This window comes from Scyliorhinus torazame, chromosome 11, assembly GCF_047496885.1.
Source record: "Scyliorhinus torazame isolate Kashiwa2021f chromosome 11, sScyTor2.1, whole genome shotgun sequence".
NCBI classification, from domain to species: Eukaryota; Metazoa; Chordata; class Chondrichthyes; order Carcharhiniformes; family Scyliorhinidae; genus Scyliorhinus; species Scyliorhinus torazame.
This window is the reverse complement of record NC_092717.1, coordinates 155,887,984-155,911,563: the sequence shown is the minus strand read 5'-3', so window position 1 is coordinate 155,911,563 and position 23,580 is coordinate 155,887,984. Positions and strand designations below refer to the sequence as shown.

At 44.5% G+C, this 23,580-nt stretch overlaps 1 protein-coding gene across 3 annotated transcripts in view; it reads left to right on the top strand.

Moving 5' to 3' along the window:
* Positions 1-23,580, top strand: part of myom1b (myomesin 1b) — a 246,733-nt gene that overhangs the window by 57,014 nt on the left and 166,139 nt on the right. For 2 of the 3 annotated variants that reach the window (XM_072467907.1, XM_072467908.1), the window contains exon 3: positions 18,801-18,890. The exons of the other annotated variant lie outside the window; for it this stretch is intronic. In XM_072467907.1, the coding sequence (XP_072324008.1) occupies positions 18,801-18,890 (90 nt within the window). The remainder of the gene's footprint in view (positions 1-18,800; positions 18,891-23,580) is intronic. 3 annotated transcript variants of the gene reach the window in all.

Below are 23,580 nucleotides of genomic sequence, written 5' to 3'. Positions count from 1 at the left end.
TCGGCATAAAAATACCGGGCTGGATTCTCTGGCTTCGCAGCCACGTGTTTTTCAGCAGTGCAGCACTCGCTGGCGGTGGGATTCTGTCTTCCCGCCCCTTTTCAATGGGATTTCCCATTGAAGCCACCCCACGCTGCCGGGAAACCCTGGGGTCAGGGTGCGCTGTTGGCGGGAAAAGAAAATCACAATGCCCGGACACTTCCAGCCACTAAAAGGGTGGTAAAAGGAGGATAGGATTCATAAGGGACCAAAAAGGGTATTTACAAATGGAGGCAGGGGCATGACTGAGGTACTAAATGAGTACTTTGTACTTGGCTTTCCCAAGGAAGAAGATGCTGCCCAAATGATAGTGAAAAAGGAGGTAATTGAGACAATGGATGAACTAAAAATAGATAAGAGGAGGTATTAAAAGTCTTGCTTTACTTAAAGATAAGTCACCACGTCAGGACAATATGCATTTAAAGATATTGAGCTGGATTCTCTGGTTCCCCAGCCGCGTGTTTCTCGGCAGCGCACCTCTTGTTGGCGGTGGGATTCTATATTCCTGCCGCTTTTCAATGGGATTTCCCATTGAAGACCACCCCAAACCACTGGGAAACCCACAGACGGGGTGCGTTGCCAGCTGGAAAAGTGAATTGCAACGGCCAGAGAATTCCAGCCATTGACGGAGGTAATTGGGAGGCATTGGCCATCATCTTACAATCCTTCTTAGATATAGAGGTGGTTTAAGAGGATAAGAGAATTGCAAATGTCATATTCTTGTTCAAAAATGGGTGTTGGGATCAACCCAGCAAATAGAGATCAATGAGTTTCAACCTTGGTGTTGGGAACGCTTTTAGAAATCATAATCCAGAACAAAGTTAACAGTCACTTGAACAAATATGGATTAATTAAGAAAAGCACACACAGATTTGTTAAAGGTAAATTTTGTTTAACTAACATGATTCGTTATTTGAGGAGGTAACACAGAGGGTCGATGAGACTAATGCAGTTGACATGGTGTACATGAACTTACAAATGGCGTTTGAGGAGGTGTTTTATAACAGAAACTTAAAGTCCTTGGAATAAAAGGGACATGGATACAAAGTTGACTGTGTGACAGGAAACAGAAAGCAGTGGTGATTGATTGTTTTTTGATACGGTGGAAAGTATACAGTAGAGTTCCCTAAGCCTGGGACTAGGACCACTGCATTTCTTGATCTCTACTAATGACCTAATCTTGGGTCTGCAGGTCACAAGTTCAATACTTGCAGACAACACACAATGTGGATGTATTGTGAATTGTAAGGAGGAGAGTGACAGTCTTCAAGGGATCATAGACAGGTTGGTGGAATGGATAGACATATGGTGAGCGGGAAAGTAGAGTTGCCCAACAAGACTACTTACTTTCCCTCCTTTCATATTTCATGATATCCCTATTCATAAACATTCTCACCCTAGTGCAGAGGGTTTTATAGTTTGTGTACCATCATCAATGTATTCACCTATAAACATAGTGTAGCATGCAGACTAAACTTACTCCACATTCTGTGTTTGGCAATGACCCCCTAAAACATTAATGTAAATTCCTGTACATCTCAGGAAAGAGAACATAATAATAGTCCAAAGATGTGCAGGTTCGGTGGATTGGCCATGCTAAATTGCTCCTTTGTCCAAATATGTGCAGGTTAGGTGAGGTTTGCGGGGGATTGGGTCTAGGTAGGGTACTCTTTCTGCACTGTAGGGATTCTTTGATTAGAACTTGCATTTATTTAATGCATTTACCATTGATAAAAATCCCAAGATGCTTCACAGGAGTACAATCAAACAAGGTTTTGCAGTGAGCCACATCAGGTTATTTTAGGACAGGCAACCAAAAACTTGGGCAAAGAGGTAAGTTTTAAAGAGGATCATGCAGTAGCTATTAGAGAGGGAATTCTGGGTCTTAAGGCCCACAGGGTGAAGGCCCACACGGTTGAAGGCATGACCCAAAAAATGGTGAGCCGAAGACAATATGGGATGCGCAAGAGGCCAGAATTGGAGGAGTGCAGAGATCTTGGGGAATTATAAGTTTGGAAAAGATTATAGAGATGGGAAGGAGCAAGGCCATGGGAGTTTTGAAAACAAAGATAAGAACGGTTCCAGGGATGAGGAACCTCAGTTATAATGGCAGGATTGAGAAGTTAGGATTATTTTCTTTTGAGAAAATAAGGCTGAGAGGGATTTGACAGGGCTATTCAAAATCATGGGGAGTCTGGACAGAGTAGGCAGGGAGAAACTGTTCCTACTTGTGAAAGGATTGAGAATGAGAGGGCACAGATTTAAAGTAATTAGTAAAAGAAGCAAAAGTGACACAAGGAAAAAGTATTTTCATGCAGTGAGTGGTTAGGGCCTGAATTACTCTGCCTGAGAGTGGGGGGTGACGGATTCAGTTGAAACATTCAAAACGGAATTAGACTGTTAACTGAAAAGAAAGAATGTGCAGGGTTACATGGAGAAGGTGGGAAAACAGAACTAGGCGGGTTGTTCACTTGGAGAGCCGGTGCAGACGTGATGCGCCAAATGGTCTCCTTCTGCACAGTAACGATTCTGTGACTTCGTGAATTTTAAAATCAAGAATTTGCCAGGTTGGGTGTGGAGGTCAGTGAACACAGAGGTGATGGGTAAATGGTGCTTGATGCAAGTTAGGATACAAAGTAAATTATGAAGAGAATGGAAATTCCACTTAGAATGATACTTTTTACTAATATTTCAATGTTTGTGTTAAATTATTTTATTTAACTGTTCTGACAAAGATATTAACCTACTTTTGAAAGCATTTTTATAACTAATACCATACAGCATGTCACCCTCTTGATATTGATTTATTTGTATTTGCCTTTGTTATTTCTAGGCATGACTATTCTCATGCGTTTCTGGTCAACCTTCTACATTTTACCCTTCATAAACTTGCGGTCATCTAAAACCCTATGGCCTGCATCCTAACTCAGACAAAACCCCATTCACCCAACACCCTGTGCTTGCTGACCTATATTAGCTCCTGGTTTGAAATATCTTGATTTTAAAATTCCCTTTTTTGTTTTCAAATTCCTCCATGGTTTCACCCTTTCCTATCTATGTAATTTACTCCAACCTCCGAGATGTCCGTGTTCCTTCAGTCCTGACCTCTTGAGAATCCCTGATTTTAATTGCTCTACTACTGGCAGCCATTTCTTATTCTCCCGAAGCCTCGCCACTTTTCTTCCTCTTTCCTTCTTTAAGATGAGCAGCATGGTGGCACAGTGGTTAGCACTGCTGCATCAGGGACCCGGATTCGATTCAGACCTTGGGTGATTGTCTGTGTGGAGTTGGCAGATTCTCCCCAATGGGTTTCCTCTGGGTGATCCGGTTTCCGTGCATGTTAGGTGAATTGGGCATGTTAAATTACCCTTTAGTGTCCAAAGTTAGGTGCAGTGGGGCGGCACGGTGGCATAGTTGTTTGCACTGCTGCCTCACGGCGCCGAGGACCCGGGTTGAATCCTGGCCCCAGGTCACTGTCCGTGTGGAGTTTGCACATTCTTCCCCTGTCTGCGTGGGTCTCATCCGCACAACCCAAAGGTGTGCAGGGTAGGTAGTTTGGCCACATTAAATTGCCCCTTAATTGGAATATTAAAAAAAACTGGTTAGGTTCAGTTGCGGGGGAGTGGGACTGTGTAGAGTGCTCTTTCAGAGGGTCAGTGCAGACTTGATGGGTCGAATGGCCTCCTTCTGCAATGTACAGATTCTATGCTCTGTAATACCTGCTTCTTTGTCCAAGATTTAGGTTATCTGCCCTAATATCTTGCTCACTGGAAATTTTGTTTCATGACACTCCTTTGAAGCAGCTTGGGATGTTTGGCTATGTCAAAATTAGTACAAAAATACAAGTTGGATCTGTTGTCGTTTGCATTTGGTGCTAAAAGCTACAAATAAAAAGGAAAATCAAGCATCTCCATAAACCTTATTTTTGGGCAGCCACAGCATTTGTTCTATGCAGCCTGTCCATTTCAGTGCATGGCCCCTTTAAATTTCTTTGCACGGCCACACATGGACAGTAACTTAGAGGGGCTAACTTGTGCTTGGCCTGTGCGGGAACGTTTGGATGGCCGCGCAGCTGAGAGGAAACGTTGTTAGTCACATATGGAATTAATATTTTTTAAAAAGTACTCGCCCTATTTAAAATTTAGCTAAAGTACCAAGTGCTCCCAAAATAATACAGCTGTAGTATGGGCAGGGCAGGAGTGGATAGTTAGAGGGAGACGTTGTTGGACAAAAATGTAAATGGTTACTTTGCCAGCAGGACGATGAAGGTGCGACTACACAGAGCCACCTACAAAATATAATAAAGCTATTGCAGTTGAATCAAGAATTTTAGACATTGAGTAATGGGATTATGGCAAGGCACTAACATATCAAAAAGTTGCATTAAAGTTATAAAGTGATTGGGCCTTGCTTATCTTGCCACCACCAATATTGTGCACCTTGATATGCACACTCTCACTTTTGCTATATTTTCGCATGAAGCACACGTATCTGACTCTCAAAAACAATTTTATTAAATTCTTGGTCAACTTTTTTTCAATCACCGGAGTTAAGTCAGTCACGGCTGTCACCAAGTTTCTATAGTTAAATGACATGATTTGAACTGGAATATTATTACACCATGTGAAGAAAAGCAAAATCAATATGAGCATTTATGCAATCTGAATTGCAGTGACATTAGGTTTTATTTTGCAGTATATTTTCCCAGGAATAACAATTGAAATCACAATAATATGGTAAAAGTGTTTAGGCAGCAGGTATAGAAAGCCCAGTTGCTTTAACTCCCGAACAATCTGTGCATGAACATTCTATGATGTATTAAAACACTGAATAGAACTAGTTTGCTGAACAGTTGATACAAAAATAATGGGCCAGATTTTGTACTCAGTGACTCAGTGACTAAGGAACTAATGAACAGAGCCAGTTGGCTCAGTTGCCCACAGACATTATATGGGGTTTTGAAATGGAAATTGCTGTGATTAGAATGCCATTTGATGCAGTGCCTTCTACAAGGGATTTGGACATGTATGAACAGGGCAAACAACTGTGCATTCCCTTAACCAATCAGACTGAAGAATCATTAATGAGGCACACTGAGTCAGACCAGGAAGTGACATTAAACACTTTTAAATTTGAGATCAAGTGCTACTCAAAAAATGAAATAAATAGAGGGAATACATTTAGGATTAAGAAAGAGATAAATGAGACAGAAAGAAAATGTGTAAAAAAAAAAAAAATCTCCAACAATAATTAAAATCTAAAGGAATAAATTGGGAAGCCCTAACTTTCAGTGTCCCTCGTGTACATCTACTACAGGAGTACAGCAATTTCACACCATTCTATGTCTTTCAATGCTGAGTCTCTTAGCAAGATATTATTATAGTGCAACGTCTGGATGAATAGGGTAACTCTGACAGCAACTTCCTGATTTCTGCATTTAACTGTGTAGCAACCTCTTACAACTGCATATATGCGGTTAAATTCAGAAATCAGGAAGATTCTCTGATATTTTTCTTCTGGCTTCACTGGCTTGGCCAACATTCGTTGCCCATCCCTAATTGCCCCTGAGAAGGTGGTGGCGAGCCGCTATATTGAACTGCTACAGCCCTTTTGGTTTAGGTGCATCCTTAGTTCCATTAGAAAGAGAATTCTAGGATTTTGACCCAACTACAGTGAAGGAATGGTGATTATAGTCCCAAGTCAGGTTGGTGTGTGGCTTGGAGGGGAACCTGTTATTCCCATGCATCTGCTGTCCCTGTACTTCTAGGTGGTACAGGTTGTGGGTTTGAAATGTGCCATCGAAGAGGGCTGGGTAGGTTGCTGCTGTGTATCTTGTAGCTGGTACACACTGCTGCCACTGTGCATCAGTGGTGGAGGGAATGAATGTTGAAGGTCGTGGATGCAGTGTCAGTGAAGCAAAGCAGGCTGCATTATCCAGGATGGTGTTGACTTTCTTTAGTGTTGTTGGAGCTATACTCATCCAAACAAGTGGAGAGCATTTGATCACACTCCTGACTTGCTGCAGAATTCCCAGTTTCTGACCGGCATACAAGCAGAAACTCAAGCGGGAGAATCCAGCTAAGAAGGTCGTGCAGTGCTGGTCCGAGGAAACAGAAGAGCTCTTACGTGACTGCTTAGAGACAGTGGACTGGCCCATATTTAAGAACTCGGCGAACAACTTAAATGAGTATGCCACCACCGTCACAGACTTCATCAGCAAATGTGTGGACGACTGCGTGCCAAAGAAAGCAGTACGTGCGTTCCCCAACCGGAAACCATGGCTCAATCACGGGATTGACACCCGACTGAAGGACAGATCTGAGGCGTTCAAATCAGACGACCCTGACCTATACAAGGAATCCAGGTACGACCTCCGCAAAGCCATTCGAGATGCCAAGAGAGAATATCAAACCAAGCTAGAGTCACAGACAGACTCTCGGCGATTGTGGCAAGGACTAAACAACATAACAGGCTACAAAGCGAAGCCGAGCAGTATCTCTGGCAGCAGCGCACCCCTCCCCAATGAACTCCATGCATTCTATGCTCGGTTCAAGCAGGTAACCAACAATCCGCTGTCGAGTGCCCCAGCAGCCCATAACTCACCCATACCCACCATCACAGCTTCCAAAGTCAGATTGGCCTTCCTGAAAGTGAACCCTCGGAAGGCGACGGGCCCGGACGGGATCTCTGGTCGTGCACTCAGAGCCTGCGTGGACCAGCTGGCAGAGGTATTCACGGACATCTTTAACCTGTCCCTACTCCACTCCGAGGGCCTCACCTGCTTCAAGAAGACCACCATTATACCGGCGCCAAAGAAGAATCAGGCAACGTGCCTCAATGACTACCGTCCGGTGGCCCTGACTTCAGTCGTAACGAAGTGCTTCGAGAGGTTGATCATGAAGCGCATCACCTCCATACTCCCAGAACACCTTGATCCACTGCAATTTGCATACCATCGCAACCGGTCCACAGCAGACGCCATTTCCCTGGCTCTACACTCATCCCTAGAGCATCTCAAAAACAAGGACTCCTACATCAGACTCCTATTTATTGACTACAGCTCCGCCTTCAACACCATAACCCCAGCCAAGCTCATATCAAAGCTCCAAAAGCTACGACTTGGCTCTCCACTCTGCAACTGGATCCTCGATTTTCTGACCAACAGTCCCCAATCAGTAAGAATGAACAACAACACCTCCTCCACAATAGTCCTCAATACCGGGGCCCAGCAAGGCTGCATACTTAGCCCCCTACTCTACTCCCTGTACACATACGACTGCGTGGCAAAATTTGGTTCCAGCTCCATCTACAAGTTTGCTGACGATACGAACATAGTGGACCGGATCTCGAATAACGACGAGTCAGAATACAGGAGGGAGATAGAAAACCTAGTGGAGTGGTGCAGCGACATCAATCTCTTCCTCAATGCCAGCAAAACTAACGAGCTGGTCATTGACTTCAGGAAGCAAAGTACTGTACACACCCCTGTCAGCTTCAATGGGGCCGAGGTGGAGATGGTTAGCAGTTTCAAATTCCTAGGGGTGCACATCTCCAAAAATCTGTCCTGGTCCACCCACGTCGACGCTACCACCAAGAAAGCACAACAGCGCCTATACTTCCTCAGGAAACTAAGGAAATTCGGCATGTCCACATTAACCCTTACCAACTTTTACAGATGCACCATAGAAAGCATCCTATCTGGCTGCATCACAGCCTGGTATGGCAACTGCTCGGCCCAGGACCACAAGAAACTTCAGAGAGTCGTGAACACAGCCCAGTCCATCACACAAAACCTGCCTCCCATCTGTTGACTCCATTTGCACCTCCCGCTGCCTGGGGAAAGCGGGCAGCATAATCAAAGACCCCTCCCACCCGGCTTACTCACTCTTTCAACTTCTTCCATCGGGCAGGAGATACAGAACTCTGAGAACACGCACGAACAGACTCAAAAACAGCTTCTTCCCCACTGTTACCAGACTCCTAAATGACCCTCTTATGGACTGACTTCATTAACACTACGCCCTGTATGCTTCATCCGATGCCAGTCCTTATGTAGTTACATTGTATATGTTGTGTTGCCCTATTATGTATTTTCTTTTATTCCCTTTTCTTCCCATGTACTTAATGATCTGTTGAGCTGCTCGCAGAAAAATACTTTCCACTGTACCTCGGTACACGTGACAATAAACAAATCTAATCCAACCTACAACCTTTAGCCAGAGTATTTATATGGCTGGTGTATTTCAGTTTCTGATCAATGTAACCGGCAGGATGTAACAGGGGGATTCAGCGATGGTAATGCCATTGATTGTCAAGGGGAGATGCTTAGATTCTCTCTTGATGGAGATGGTTATTGCCTGACTTTTGTGTGGCAGGGATGTTACTTGCCACTTATAAGCCGAAACCTAAATGTTGTCCAGGTCTTGCTGCATTTGCTGTTTCGTAATGGTGAGTGTACCACACCTCAGAGTTATTTTTCCAGCAATGTCTGGCTCGCTGCTCAAATATAGGTGATGTCAGTAATTCATCTTATTTTTGAAAAAACAAATAACCTCAAAAAATTACTGTTTGTCAAAGTGGCCCATTTCAAATGACCAGGAAAACAAAGGCCCGATTCTCCGTCCACGCCGCGTGCAACCGGAAAATCCTGCTTGAGGTCAATGGACCTTAAATTGTCCGCATCCCATCCGTGACGATCTTGCGGCAGCTAATGCAGAAAAATGCAGCCCAAAGTCTTTACAATATAATTTTTCAATTATTCTAGACAATAGCATTCATTATGCAATTATGTAAACACAAGAATATGTGACAACACCCTAGGCTAGGACATGGTCAATTCTAGCCCTACTTGACCCGGAGTTGCAACACCATTGAATTGACCAATAATCCTCAGAACAATACCCAAAGTATTTGGCCCTTGGCTGTCCAATAATTACAGTCACCAAGTTTGTAAATTTAAACATAAGTACTTTTTATTAATAACAAGAACTATAATGAAATATGGTACAAATAGAAGTGGTTAACTGTTATCTAATTCCTAATCCCACTTTAACTTGCCCCCCAGCCCTCTATATACACACATGGCAAACAAAGAGAGGGGAAGAGACGGGTGAATTTAATGAGTAAAAGGAAAAATAGTATTTGTTTCAGGTGGTTGTCTTTAGCACACTATCCTTAAACTAGGCTTTCAAGTTGCGATTTCTGCTTTCCAGTCTGTAATGGTTTTCATGTAGATTTCTTCAGGTCACTGCAGTTTCAGAAATACAGCAGCTCACAGCATTCCTGGAGAAAACATGAGGGAGGAGAGAGAGCAGGGTCTTTTCTCTGTGTGTCCAGGTCTCAACACTGTTTTCCTTAGGTCTCTGGAAATCATCCTAACCAGGCAGGAACCAATCACCACCTGTTACCAGGCAGAATACAGTCTTTTCGCCAATTCATTGGTCATCAGCCAACCAATCAAACTGAGCCACAAAGTCTGGGTTCTATTGTCCAAAGCTAGCAGCACCATATACTATGTTGCAACTTCTTGAATTCCTCCTTCTCTCTGCTGCTTGCTTAAAGATACAGGTCCATTAAGCATCCTTGGATCAAAAACGATAACGGCAAAATTAAAGATTGGGGAAATAAGGGAATCAGCAGGACCTTTATAAATAACATTGTGAATTATTTGAAGAATGCAGATTAGATATTCAGGCATATGAATCCAACCACATAATTTTCTGTTTATTAATTTTATTCCTGATGTTTGGAACTCCACATGGAAGTCCAAGGTTGTAAAATTACCCTTTACATAAAGATAAATGGTTGAAATCACTGCTGTGTGATATGCTGACACCATTACTATGATAGTGAATAGGACTTAATTTGTTACTAATATTCTGCGAACTAATTTCAACCCAATGCATCTGCCAGATGTCTTAAGTTAATTAAAGCTATCCAGGTTAAGAATTCAATTAGTGTCCAATTAATACAAATGAATTTACACAGCAGTTTCACTTGACAAAAAGGGGGGATGGTGGTGGGGGTGTGGGGGGTGTGTGTGTGGGGGTGTGGGGGGGGTGTGTGTGCGGGGGGGGTGTATGTATGGGGTGGGGGGGGGAAAGGAATGAAGAGTTCCTCGCTGAGGTCCCGAATCTACCCGAATGGGAACAGAGTCCCGTTTGACACGATGAGGTTTCTCGGCGCTCCAAGCGGCAGGTAACACCTGGCTAAACGCGCACAACTTTGTCAACATTTTCATTTTAAATTCTTATTTGCACATATATAGTTGAAACTGCCGTTAATCCACTTCAAATACAATTTATGTCCATTGGTGGCACTGTATGTAAACAGATATCTATCATGCAAACGATGAAATAAGGACAGAATACATAACTTAAAAATGGGAATTAAAGAATGTCTAATGATTCTAGTATTTCCCTGCTTCAAACTATGCTTCAACCAAGGAATTTTAGTTAAAGTTGAAACTCATTGAATTGAAGATGAATCATTGATTTGATTATGAAATTGGAGCAGCAGGAGACAGAGAGTACAGATAATAGATAGATATTCTAAATGGGAGGGTGTAATGACTAGCGTCAAAAGGAATCGGTGTTTCGGCCGAAAATATTCACCATATTTATGAAAAAGTCAGATGATGGGATAGATAACTACATATCCAAGTTTTCGGATAAATCAAAGATAGGTGGCAGTTTGAAACAGTTCAAATTTACAGATAAATATTAATAGATTAAGTGAATGAGAAAACTGTGGCAATAAAAACAGGCAATTGTGAAATCATCCATTTAGAACCCAAGAAGGGTAGATCATAGTACTATATGATAAAAAGCTACATATGGTGGAGGTCCAAAGACACTTTAGTGGTCCAAATATAGAGGTTAAAATGTTAGGAGCAAAATACTGCAGCTGCTGGAGTCCTGTGTTATAATTCCTGTAGAGATCGATAACTTTCAAAAAGAAATTCAAACTTCCAGTGAATGGCAGAAAAGATCACATTTGTTTCAAGACTTTTACTGGAATGAACAAACTAAAGGCAACATCGACTTCCCAATATTCCAGTCGGCAACTTACATTCTAAGCTACAGAAAAGATCGCCCATTTAAAACTGAAAATTTCCTTGAACAGCAATACTCTACTCTGTTCCATAAACATTCGCTTAATTCTCCAGGAACAAGTCCAAAGTGATTCTTAGCTCCTTTACCCTTTTCCAGCTGGATAACTTGAATCCGCCAAACTGACTTTCACGGTGTTGGCTACCCTGGAGATATTTTCATCGAGACCGAGCAAAGTGAATCTTCCAGCTTCATTTAAACCCTCACAACATTGGTCTCTTCAATCCGGGTGTGAGCTCCCACACGTGTATTTAATGGGGAACAATGGAGGTTTTAAAGTCTCTATCTCTCTGCTCTTTTAAATTCTTGCAGATTGTCCTTGTCTATGAGGTTTAGTGATATTTATGAAAATATACAACCTTATCCTACTATTGCTTCCTATGGACTCTTCCTGTATCAAAACCCATCACCATGGTAGCATAAATCACATGGCTCTTGCATTCAGGGAAAATGCTAATTAGCTGTCCCCCAGACTTTTCAAACTCCATAAAACAACAGTTTAAAATATAACTACTTATAAAACCTATCACCTGACCAGTAGTGATCCCTGGGATTTGGACCCAAGGACGCAATTCTCCCAAAAATGTGTAGCCTCTGTCGGGTATGATTTCCGCTGGGTTTTTCGCTGTGATCCTTTTTTTGGAGCCAGTGGTGATTCACACTAAAAATGTGACTTGTGGGACCCGAAAACACGGCAAGGTCAGATCGTCAGAGATTGGGGCACCATTTTTAAAAGGCACCTCAATCTCAGAATAACCCTACAGGCCCCCAAATTCTTGCTGGCAAAGACCCCTCCCTTCTCTCCGGTAAAGACCCCCCTCCCATCGCTGTGAATGGGGTGTGAAATTTAATGTAAACAACCAAGTACAAGGGGATAAAAGCAGGCATAATGCAATGTTGAAACTACAGAGCTTATTGAAACTAACTTCTTTTTTTATTTAAAAAAAAATTTAGAGTATTCAATTATTTTTTTCCAATTAAGGGGCAATTTAGAATGGCCAATCCACCTATCTTGCACATCTTTGGGTTGTGAGGGTGACCCCAGGCAGACACGAGGAGAATGTGCAAAGTTCATACGGACAATGACCCGGGACGGGGATCGAACCCGGGTCCTCAGTGCCATGAGGTAGCAGTGCTAACCACAGTGCCACTGTGCCACCCCGCCTATTGAAACTTCAGGAGGTGTGAAATGCTTCTCCAAGAAACAAGCTACATAATTGCTCTGTCCTGTGAGAGGATGTTCGGACAGACAGACTGCAGCTATGTGTGTGCTGTTATGGGGGTTAAACATGAAAGAATGCAGGGTCTAAGGCTTTACAGATTCAAAGTGACCCCCATCCCAGGGGAGACACCTGACCTGGTTCCTTCCATCCCAGTCTGAGACCCTCCCAACTGCCAGCTCCCCTGAAAGAATCACCGCCCCCATGGCATTTAGCCAGCGGCTGCTGTGCGTTTGTGCTCCCCGGAGTAAGCGGAGATGGGCACTGACCTCCTTGCTCCCCCTCGGGGTCCATGGCGTCAGGCCCCCGCTCTTAGGGACCAGTAGTGATTCGTGCCCAGGTGACTTCCGACTGGGGAGGGGGAGGGGGGGGGGGGGGGGGGGGCGGATACTGTGAGGCCGCTGCATTTGACTTTAATCTCACTAATGACATTAAAATGAATGCAAATGACCTACCATCAGTTTCTTGCCCTTTCTGGGTGAGATTCTGATTACGCCAGCTGAAGCAGGCCAGGAGAATTGGAAACTACTTTGTACCCAGCGCATATCCCGTTTCGGGTATCTCTTGGAATTCTGCTGACACAAATGGATTTATGACAGGCACAACATGGCTGGAGAATCGCTCCCTAAAGTCTATCCAACAGTCGCCTCAGGGCATTGTTTACACATGTGCACACTTCACACCTTCTTCCCAATAAAATAACCCGAGTCCCCTCTTCAACATCTAACAGCTAAGCCTCACAAGCTTGTTGGAGGTCACATGGTCCCCTTCATTCCTCTACCTCTTCCTAAATTAAAGACACAGCCCCAACAATAACAATCTTATAAAACCTGATATTTGTAACACCTGAAATAAAAATGAAAATGCTGGAATTACTCAAGGAGTTCTGGTGAAATCTCATCAAAATTAGATGTTAAAACTATTTTTAACTTCATAGATGCTGCGAGAACTGCTCAGTAGTTATAACATTTTCTGTTTTTATATTAAAATATCATTAAGAGAAATAAAAGCTTAATAACAAAAACTCTGAGTGACCACCAGTGGATAAAGGCAACAACTATTTATTTACAGGCAAAAAAGTATTTACAAGCAACCATTTACTAAACATAACAACACCAAAATAACAACACCTCAAAACTCTGGTCCAGATTTGATCCGTGTGAACTCTGGATGGGATTTGCCAAAACCTCGGACGAGGAAGTTGCATGGTCTCCAAGGTTCACTATGATATCCTTCCCTCTTCATGTCCCCTAGTGCCTGAAAATCTCAACATCAATATCCCAGTTATTGGGGGGAACTTCATTTTAGGTTCAGAGAAACAAAATTTCACTGGTTGGCGTTTTTCATCAGGAGTTGGCTCTCTTGGACCAGCCTCTCCATATACTTCTCCTGATACCAGTAGCTCCTCAGCTGCTACTTCTCCAACCCCTGCAGCAAAGGGTTCTGGGTTTACAACAGCCTTTTTGTTCCCCTCAATACTTTGATCATACTAACAGCGGGCATGTCTGGGGTTGGTGATGCTACCAGCTCTTGTGAAGACTCTTTTCCTTATATGGTCTAAATGTTTTCTCAGGATCATATGCTAGATTCTTACTTCTTACGGTACTGGCCCAGTCTTAGCCACAATGATCCCAGAGACCCAGTTAGGACCACTTCCAAAGTTTCTTCCAAAAACTGGGTGGTTCACCTCAAATGTCCTCTCCGCATTTGAGGAGTCATGATTTATTTTTTGAATACCTTGCCTTGCCTCCACCCTTCCCACCAAATTTGGGAATACGAGGCTCAGTTTGATATGCAAATGACAAGCCATTAGCAGTTCTGCTGGGGCTATGCACCATACATAAGGGGTGGGATTCTCTGATACCCGGCAGGGCGGACGGTCCCAGCGCCGAGGAATGGCGTGAACCAGTCCTGCGTCGGGCCGCCCGGAAGGTGCGGAATCCTCAGTTGGTGCCGTGCCAACTGGCGCCGAAGGGCCTCCGCTGGCTGGCGTGGGTTGGCGCATGCGCGGGAGCATCAGCGTGTGCTGGTGTCATCCCAGCGCATGCGCAGGAAGGTTCTTCTCCGCACAGGCCATCGCGGAGGTTCACAGCAGCCGGTGCGGAGTGAAGGAGTGCCCCCACGGGCCAGGCGGGGGCACCCCCCGGGGCCAGATACCCCCGCGTCCCCCCGGAGGCAGCCCGCAGAGCCAGGTCCCGCCAGTAAGTACCAGGTCTAATTTACGCCGGCGGCCCCTCGGCCCATCGCAGGCCGGAGAATTGCCCGGGGGGCCGCTGCCAGCGGCCGCTGACCGGTGCGGCGTGATTCCCGCCCCTGCCAAAACCCGCCGGAGTGTTCGGCAGCCGGCGGGGGCGGGATTCATGCCGCCCCCCGCCGATTCTCCGGCCCGGCGGGGGGTCGGAGAATCCCGCCCAAGATTTGTTGAGTGTGGGGTGCTTCTTTATGCTAGTACAAGTCACGTAATCTTGGTATCTATGGATGCCGTCGACTGCTTCTTCATCCTGGATTTGAAAGTTTGTATAGCCCGATCCACCAAACCGTTGGACGACAGGTGGTATGGTGCTTTTCTGATGTTCTTGATGCCATTGAAAACCACAGATTGTTGAAACTCCATGCAGGTAAAAGCAGTCCCGTTATCTGAAACCAGGAGTTCAGTGCTCAGTGAATACAAAAACTCTGATGTGATGTTTCGACCATTGCATAAGAGGTAGTGGACTTCATCTGGTACACATTCATTCATCTGGAGGGTGCATCCACTAATAAAAGGAACATTGAGCCCATGAAAGGACCTCCAAAGTCAATGTGTATTTTCACCCAAGGCCGACCAGGTCTCATTCCCATGGGTACAAAGGGGTAGCAGAGGACAAGTTCCGATGTTCCTGACATTGGTCATATTGTTCAATTATATGCATTATATTTGTGTCGATGCTGGGCCACCATACATAGCCTCTTGCAAACATTTTAATTTTAGATACATCCTGGTGGGCGTTATGTAATTCTTCCAATAATAATTGTCTTCCGGGATTGGGACCAACCACAATCCCCAAAGGAGCACCTCATCTTCACAGCTTAGTCCACCTTTACTGGTCAAATAAGATTTCATTGCCTCTTAAAGTTTGACCATAGAAACTCCTGCTTAATGCCATATTCTTGATTTTCGACAAATCAGGATCTGAGTTCTAATTTGTTTTGCAGATACAGGCAAAGAAGTTTTTTCTAAGAAGTTTAAAGTGATGACAATTTCTTCAGGTCCGGTGGGGGTGTTGAACTTACGGGTAATGGAAAATGGCTTAAAGTATTGGCGTTAGTTATCTGGGTCCCGGGTCGATGCTCCAATGTGTACTTGTATGCCGAGAGCTTTAATGGCCAGCGCTCTAACCAGGCAGAGTCAATGGGAGGGATTGCCATATCTTCTTTGAATAACCTTAATAATGGTGTATAGTCTGGCACAATTGTGAAATGCCTTCCATATATGTATTGGTGCAATGTCTTTTATGTTGAACACAACCATTAACCTTTCTTCTTTGATTTGGGAGTATCCCTTCTCAGCCTTGGAGAGATTTCTCGCCACGTAAGCGATCGACCTCTCTGTTCCATCATTCATAGAATCAAATAATTTACAGTGCAGAAGGAGGCCATTCGGCCCATCGAGTCTGCACCGGCTCTTGGAAAGAGCACTCTCCCCAAGCCCATACCTCTATCCTATCCCCATAACCCAGTAACCCCACCCAACACTAAGGGCAATTTTGGACACTAAGGGCAATTTAGCATGGCCAATCCACCTAACCTGCACATCTTTGGACTGTGGGAGGAAATCGGAGCACCCGGAGGAAACCCATGCACACACGGGTAGAACGTGCGGACTCCACACAGGCAGTGTCCCAAGCCGGGAATCGAACCTGGGACTCTGGAGCTGTGAAGCAATTGTGCTAACTACTATGCTACCGTGCTGCCCCCAGCAGCAATCTATGAGAAAGTACTATCTAATTCCATGTGGAGACGTCACTGGTAAAGTCAAGCTCCTTTTTTGGGTTGAAATGGGCCAGTAAACTAGTGGGCAGTATTTGTTGTTTTACATAATTGAAAGCCTCATTTGAGGTCCCCTCCAAAACCACTTTTGGTGTTTCTTCAGCATGGTATCCAAGGTGCTGACAAGGTGTCCAAATCCGGATGAATTGACCGCTAATAGTTTGTCCTCCCCAAGAAGGACTTCAGCTCGGTAGTATTTTTGGGGGCAGGTGTTTTCCTTGTGGCTCTTTCTTCTAAGTGTGCAGCCCTTTTGCATTTACTTTGTAACTCAATTAGGTCACCTCTCTGGGTTTCTCTCTCATTAAACGCACACTAGCGTTCATGAACTTCTTTAATACATCATCCAAGTTGGTTATATGCTCCTCTCCTGTGGAACCGGTAATTTGTACATCATCTAAATAAACTGCAACTCTGGGCAATTCCTGTAGTAAATTTTCCATTGTGTGTTGAAAAATCCAACATATCGACAATATCCGGTAACCGGGTATAGTCATGCAAACCCTTGTCTGTTGATGTCACACACTCTCGGGATAATTCGTCTAATTCCAGTTGCAAGTAAGTGTGACTCATATCTAGTTGAGTAAATGTCAAGCCACCAATGAGTTTAGTGTTCGATCCTTGATCTTGGGTATGGGATATCTGTCTAATTGGCTGCTCGATTGGCAATCAGTTTGTAATCCCCTCAAATGCAGACTGTCTTGTTCGGTTTGAAAACAGGGACGATAGATGTGGCCACAGTGTGAACTGCATTGGTCTCCTGATGCCTAGGACTTCAAAGGTGCTTAGGTTCTGCATCCATATTTTCCAACATGGAATAAGGGCCTTACCCTGTAAAATCTCGGTGTGGCTTCAGGATCTAAGTATATCTTAGCTTGGAGCCCCTTTATTTTCTCAGGTCTTCTTGGAAGACCTCGGGATATTTCCGGATGACTTCATGTAGGCTCCCCCCTCGCCCAGTTTGAATATTTCTACCCAGTTTAATTTAATATGTTGGAGCCAGTCATGCTCCGTTCAACTTGGTCCTTGTCCCAATAAGCAGGAGCGAGTTGACAGCTGTCTGTGAGTTATCAGGATCATTGTGGTCCCCTTGATTTTAAGTGCCTCTCCCGTATAAGTGGCTAGCCTGGCCATGGTGTTCTTCAGCCTCAATGTTTGGCCCAGTCCCGTAAATAATGGCAAGTTTGTTGCCCAACGACTGTGGCCGAAGATTCACTGTCCACTTTCATAATTGAGATGCAGATCAACAGTGATCAAATTCTATGATAATGGAGCTACGGTTGAGGCTTGGGGACCGAATGGTCTACTACTGTTCTTCTATTCCTAAAATAGCAATCAGGAATGAGTAACATTGGGGACATTTCTCAATCTCAGTCCAGGGACATTGAAGCCAATTGTAATGTCTTGTTGTGATCAGCTAATACAGCAAAGGCCACTCCAATCTCCAGCCATGTATGACTTGAACTCTTAATCAGCTCTGTTTCAAAGTAAGTATTTGTTTGCTCACCTGAGAAATTAGGGAGTCAGTCTATAACCCATCCTAATCATACTGCAACTGGGGATGATGCATGGATAACTTGAAATCAATAAAAACATTAAATATTCTACCACCGAACAGAATATATTAGCTAAATTTAGGAATTCAAAAGCCATTAGCTTGGCTTTGTATTTCAGGTTGGTTGTGTTAAAACAACAAATTGTATTTATATAGCACCTTTGACATGATAAAATACATCTCAAGCAGCTTCACAGGAGCATCAAAGCAAAAGTTGACACCAAGCCACATAAGAAGATGTTAGGGCGAAGCACCAAAACATTGGTCAAGGTGATAGACTTGAAAGAGCATTTCAGTACTACTAAGAAAATCCTCACGATTATAAAAATTACCCCAGCTATGAAAGATAAATGAGAAAAATACCCACCAACCATCATTTTCTGGGATGTCACATTTTGAGGTCACATGGCGAGGTTGGTCTGCTTTGGAACCACAGGTTGGATAGTTCTTTAGGTGCTGATGTCTATCTCCAGTTCCTTCTCTCTCCCACGCCTTTGGGTGCTGCTGTCTATCTCCAGTTCCTTCTCTCTGCCACTCCTTTAGGTGCCTCTGTCTTGTTCCGGGCTCATCCCTTTTCTACTCTTTGGAAAGAGAAATTGAATTGTGGAGAGATTTAGGGAGGGAATTCCAATGCTAGAGTTGAAGGCATGACAGTCAATGGTGGAGCAATTAAAATCAGGGACATACAAGGGACCAGAATCAGAAGATGCGGGTATCTTGGAGGATTGTGGGGCTGGAGGAGATTACAGAGATAGGAACTGAGGGATGAGGCCACTATACATTTAACTTAAGTATGCAATAACGAAGAATACCACCAATAAATCTTGCTTGATTTTGTTACTATTGCAGAGTACGATCCAAATATTCAGATGAAATGCTAGAGACCTCGTCTGAAAGTCCTCAAATGAAGAGAGCAAAGCAGAACTACTATTCGGAGGGGTAAGAGAATGAAGCTGTTGGCTATACAGTGTCTGAATTCAGAGGATGATATGACTGAACACCTCCAGTATAACATAATTATGCAAACAAGGGAATTAGAGATTCTATTGCTGTCTTAGGAATTAGAAAAGTATTTGAGAGAGTATTCTAGAATCTGTAGATGCATATCAAGTCTAATTGAACATTCCAGAGATCACATATAAATGCAAAGCCCCTATATGTTATTGGCAGTCCATTACAGTCATTTATTTTATAACTGTGAAAACACAACAATTTCTAGGTCTGTACATGTTCCACCAGTTAACTATTGGAAGTCTGCAATTCTCATTGAGAGAAGCACCACTTCACTCACAAAGCACCACTTCAACTGATTCACTGGGGTGGGCAATGCTGTGTGCCACTACCTGCGGCATTCTCCATTGACACCAATGAGGACCACCACATGCCGCACACAAGTAGCAGCCTGCGACACTGTTTGCCAATGAGTCGTGGGTAGAGATTCAAGTGGAGCATCAGTGTCTTGCAGGTGATGGGTTTCGGGGGAACATGGTTGTATTGAGGAACAAACTTCTTCTTGATGCTACTAGTCTTTTCCCTCAGGCATCTTCCACAGTCTGGTGAAGACAGGTGGATTGGAGAGAGCGAGAGGAGTGTGTTGGACTGGTATTTAAATATGGTGCTGGGACCTTCAAACTCATCAGCTGAGGGCGGGTGGACGAATCCGCTGCTGGACTGCCAGCAGAGTTGAAGGCGAACTCGCCTGTGCATAATTAATGAGGTTCCAAATACAGAATCTGGCGCGAGATCCCGTCATCCTGGTTGGCAGGAAAGGCGCCACTGGAGCCACTCGTCTGGCCACCTAGTCTGCCCTCGAATTCTGCCCTAATGATAAATGGGGAATTTTCCAGTTGACAGTTTGTAAGCAGCAGTGTCACAAAGATCAATGCAGGGGCCTCTGCTATTCACTGTCATCTCTTAGTTGAGGAGACCAAGGGTGGAAGTTTACCTGTATTTGGTACAGTGTGACAGTGGGTGGGAAAAGTGGCATTGAAGCCACTGGCACCAATGGCTGCTTTCTCTGCCATATCATTGGCAAAAAAATGATAAAGGGCCGGTCCAACGACACCAAACAGCAACTTAGTTTTTTTAAAATTGGGGCACCATTTTAAAGGCCGCCCAGAGCACATAGGTTCAGATAGAACATTACAGCGCAGTACAGGCCCTTCGGCCCTCGATGTTGCACCGACCTGTGAAACCACTCTAAAGCCCATCTACACTATTCCCTTATCATCCATATGTCTATCCAATGACCATTTGAATGCCGTTAGTGTTGGTGAGTCCACTACTGTTGCAGGCAGGGCATTCCACGCCCTTACTACTCTCTGAGTAAAGAACCTACCTCTGACATCTGTCCTATATCCACCTCCCCTCAATTTAAAGCTATGTCCCCTCGTGCTAGACATCACCATCCGAGGAAAAAGGCTCTCACTGTCCACCCTATCCAATCCTCTGATCACCTTGTATGCCTCAATGAAGTCACCTCTTAACCTTCTTCTCTCTAACGAAAACAGCCTCAAGTCCCTCAGCCTTTCCTCATAAGATCTTCCCTCCATACCAGGCAACATTCTGGTAAATCTCCTCTTCACCCTTTCCAATGCTTCCACATCCTTCCTATAATGCGGTGACCAGAATTGCACGCAATACTCCAAATGCGGCCGCACCAGAGTTTTGTACAGCTGCAACATGACCTCATGGCTCCGAAACTCAATCCCTCTACCAATAAAAGCTAACACACCGTACGCGTTCGTAAACAACCCTTTCAACCTGAGTGGCAACTTTCAGGGATCTATGTACATGGACACCGAGATTTCTCTGCTCATCCACACTGCCAAGAATCTTACCATTGGCCCAGTACTCTGTCTTCCTGTTATTCCTTCCAAAATGAATCACCTCACACTTTTCTGCATTAAACTCCATTTGCCACCTCTCAGCCCAGCGCTGCAGCGTATCTATGTCCCTCTGTAACTTGTAACATCCTTCCGCACTGTCCACAACTCCACCGACTTTAGTGTCATCTGCAAATTTACTCACCCATCCTTCTACGCCTTCCTCCAGGCCATTTACAAAAATGACAAACAGCAGTGGCCCCAAAACAGATCCTTGTGGTACACCACTAGTAACTGGACTCCAGTCTGAACACTTCCCATCAACCACCACCCTTTGTCTTCTTCCAGCTAGCCAATTTCTGATCCAAACTGCTAAATCTCCCTGAATCCCATGCTTCCGTATTTTCTGCAGTAATCTACCATGGGGAACCTTATCAAACACTTTACTTAACTCCATATACACCACATCAACTGCTTTACCCTCATCCACCTGTTTTGTCAACTTCTCAAAGAACTCAATAAGGTTTGTGAGGCACGACCTACCCTTCACGAAACCGCGTTGACTATGTCTAATCAAATTATTCCTTTCCAGATGATTATACACCCTATCTCTTATAAACCTTTCCAAGATCTTGCCCACAACAGAAGTAAGGCTCACTGGTCTATAGTTACCGGGGTTGTCTCTACTCCCCTTCTTGAACAAGGAGACAACATTTGTTATCCTCCAGTCTTCCTGAAGATAAAGATGACTTAAAGATCAAAGCCAAAGGCTCAGCAATCTCCTCCCTAGCTTCCCAGAGAATCCTAGGATAAATCCCATCCGGCCCTGGGGACTTATCTATTTTCACCCTTTCCATAATTGTTAACACCTCCTCCTTATGAACCTCAAGCCCTTCTAGTCTAGTAGCCTGAATCTCAGTATTCTCCTCGACAATATTGTCCTTTTCCTGTGTGAATACTGACAAAAATATTCATTTAGCACCTCTCCTATCTCCTCGGACTCCAATCACAACTTCCCACTACAGTCCTTGACTGGCCCTCCTCTTACCCTAGTCATTCTTTTATTCCTGACATATCTATAGAAAGCTTTAGGGTTATCCTTGATCCTACCTGCCAAAGACTTCTCATGTCTCCTCCTGGCTCTTCTTAGCTGTCTCTTTAGGTCCTTCCTAGCTAACTTGTAACTCTCGAGTGCCCTTACTGAACCTTCATGTCTCATCTTTACATAAGCCTCCTTCTTCCACTTGACAAGTGTTTCGACTGCCTTAGTAAACCACGGTTCCCTTGCTCGACCACTTCCTCCCTGCCTGACAGGCACATACTTATCAAGGACACGCAGTAGCTGTTCCTTGAACAAGCTCCACATTTACATTGTGCCAATCCACTGCAGTTTTCCTCTCCATCTGATGCATCCTAAGTCTTGCCTTATCGCACCATAATTGCCTTTCCCCCAGATATAACTCTTGCCCTGCGGTATATACCTATCCCTTTCCATCACTAAAATAAACGTAATCGAATTGTGGTCACTATCACCAAAGTGCTCACCTACCTCCAAATGTAACACCTGTCCTGGTTCATTACCCAGTACCAAATCCAATACGGCCTCGCCTCTCGTTGGCCTATCTACATACTGTGTCAGGAAACCCTCCTGCACACATTGGACAAAAACGGACCCATCTAAAGTACTCGAACTATAGCGTTTCCAGTCAATATTTGGAAAGTTAAAGTCCCCCATATCAACTACCCTGTTGCTTTCGCTCCCATCCAGAATCATCTTTGCAATCCTTTCCTCTACATCTCTGGAACTTTTCGGAGGCCTATAGAAAACCCCTAACAGGGTGATCTCTCCTTTCCTGTTTTTAACCTCAGCCCATACTAGCTCAATTGACGAGTCCTCATCAAACGTCCTTTCTGCCACCGTAAAACTGTCCTTGACTAACAATGCCACCCCTCCCCCTCTTTTACCACCTTCCCTGAGCTTACTGAAATATCTGAACCCCGGCACCTGCAACAACCATTCCTGTCCCTGCTCTATCCATGTCTCTGAAATGGCCACAACATCAAAGTCCCAGGTACCAACCCATGCCGCAAGTTCACCCACCTTATTCCGGATGCTCCTGGCATTGAAGAAGACACACTTTAAACCACCTTCCTGCCTGCCGGTACACTCCTGCAACTTTAAAGCCTTACTCATGACCTCACTACTCTCAACCTCCTGTATACTGGAGCTACAATTCAGGTTCCCAAGCCCCTGCTGAACTAGTTTAAACCCTCCCGAAGAGCATTAGCAAATTTCCCCCCCAGGATATTGGTACCCCTCTGGTCCAGGTGCAGACCATCCCGTTTGTAGAGGTCCCACCGACCCCAGAATGAGCCCCAGTTATCCAGAAATCTGAAACCCTCCCTCCTGCACCATCCCTGTAGCCATACGTTCAACTCCTCTCTTTCCCTATTTCTCATCTCGCTATCACGTGGCATGGGTAACAACCCAGAGATAATAACTCTGTTTGTCCTAGATCTAAGTTTCCACCCTAGCTCCCTGAATTCCTGCCTTACATCCCTATCCCTTTTCCTACCTATGTCGTTGGTACCTATGTGGACCACGACTTCGGGCTGCTCCCCCTCCCCCTTAAGGATCCCGGAAACACGATCCGAGACATCACGCACCCTGGCACCTGGGAGGCAACACACCAAACGAGAGTCTCTCTCGTTCCCACAGAATCTCCTATCTATCCCCCTAACTATGGAGTCTCCAATGACTAATGCTCTACTCCTCTCCCCCCTTCCCTTCTGACTAACATGTA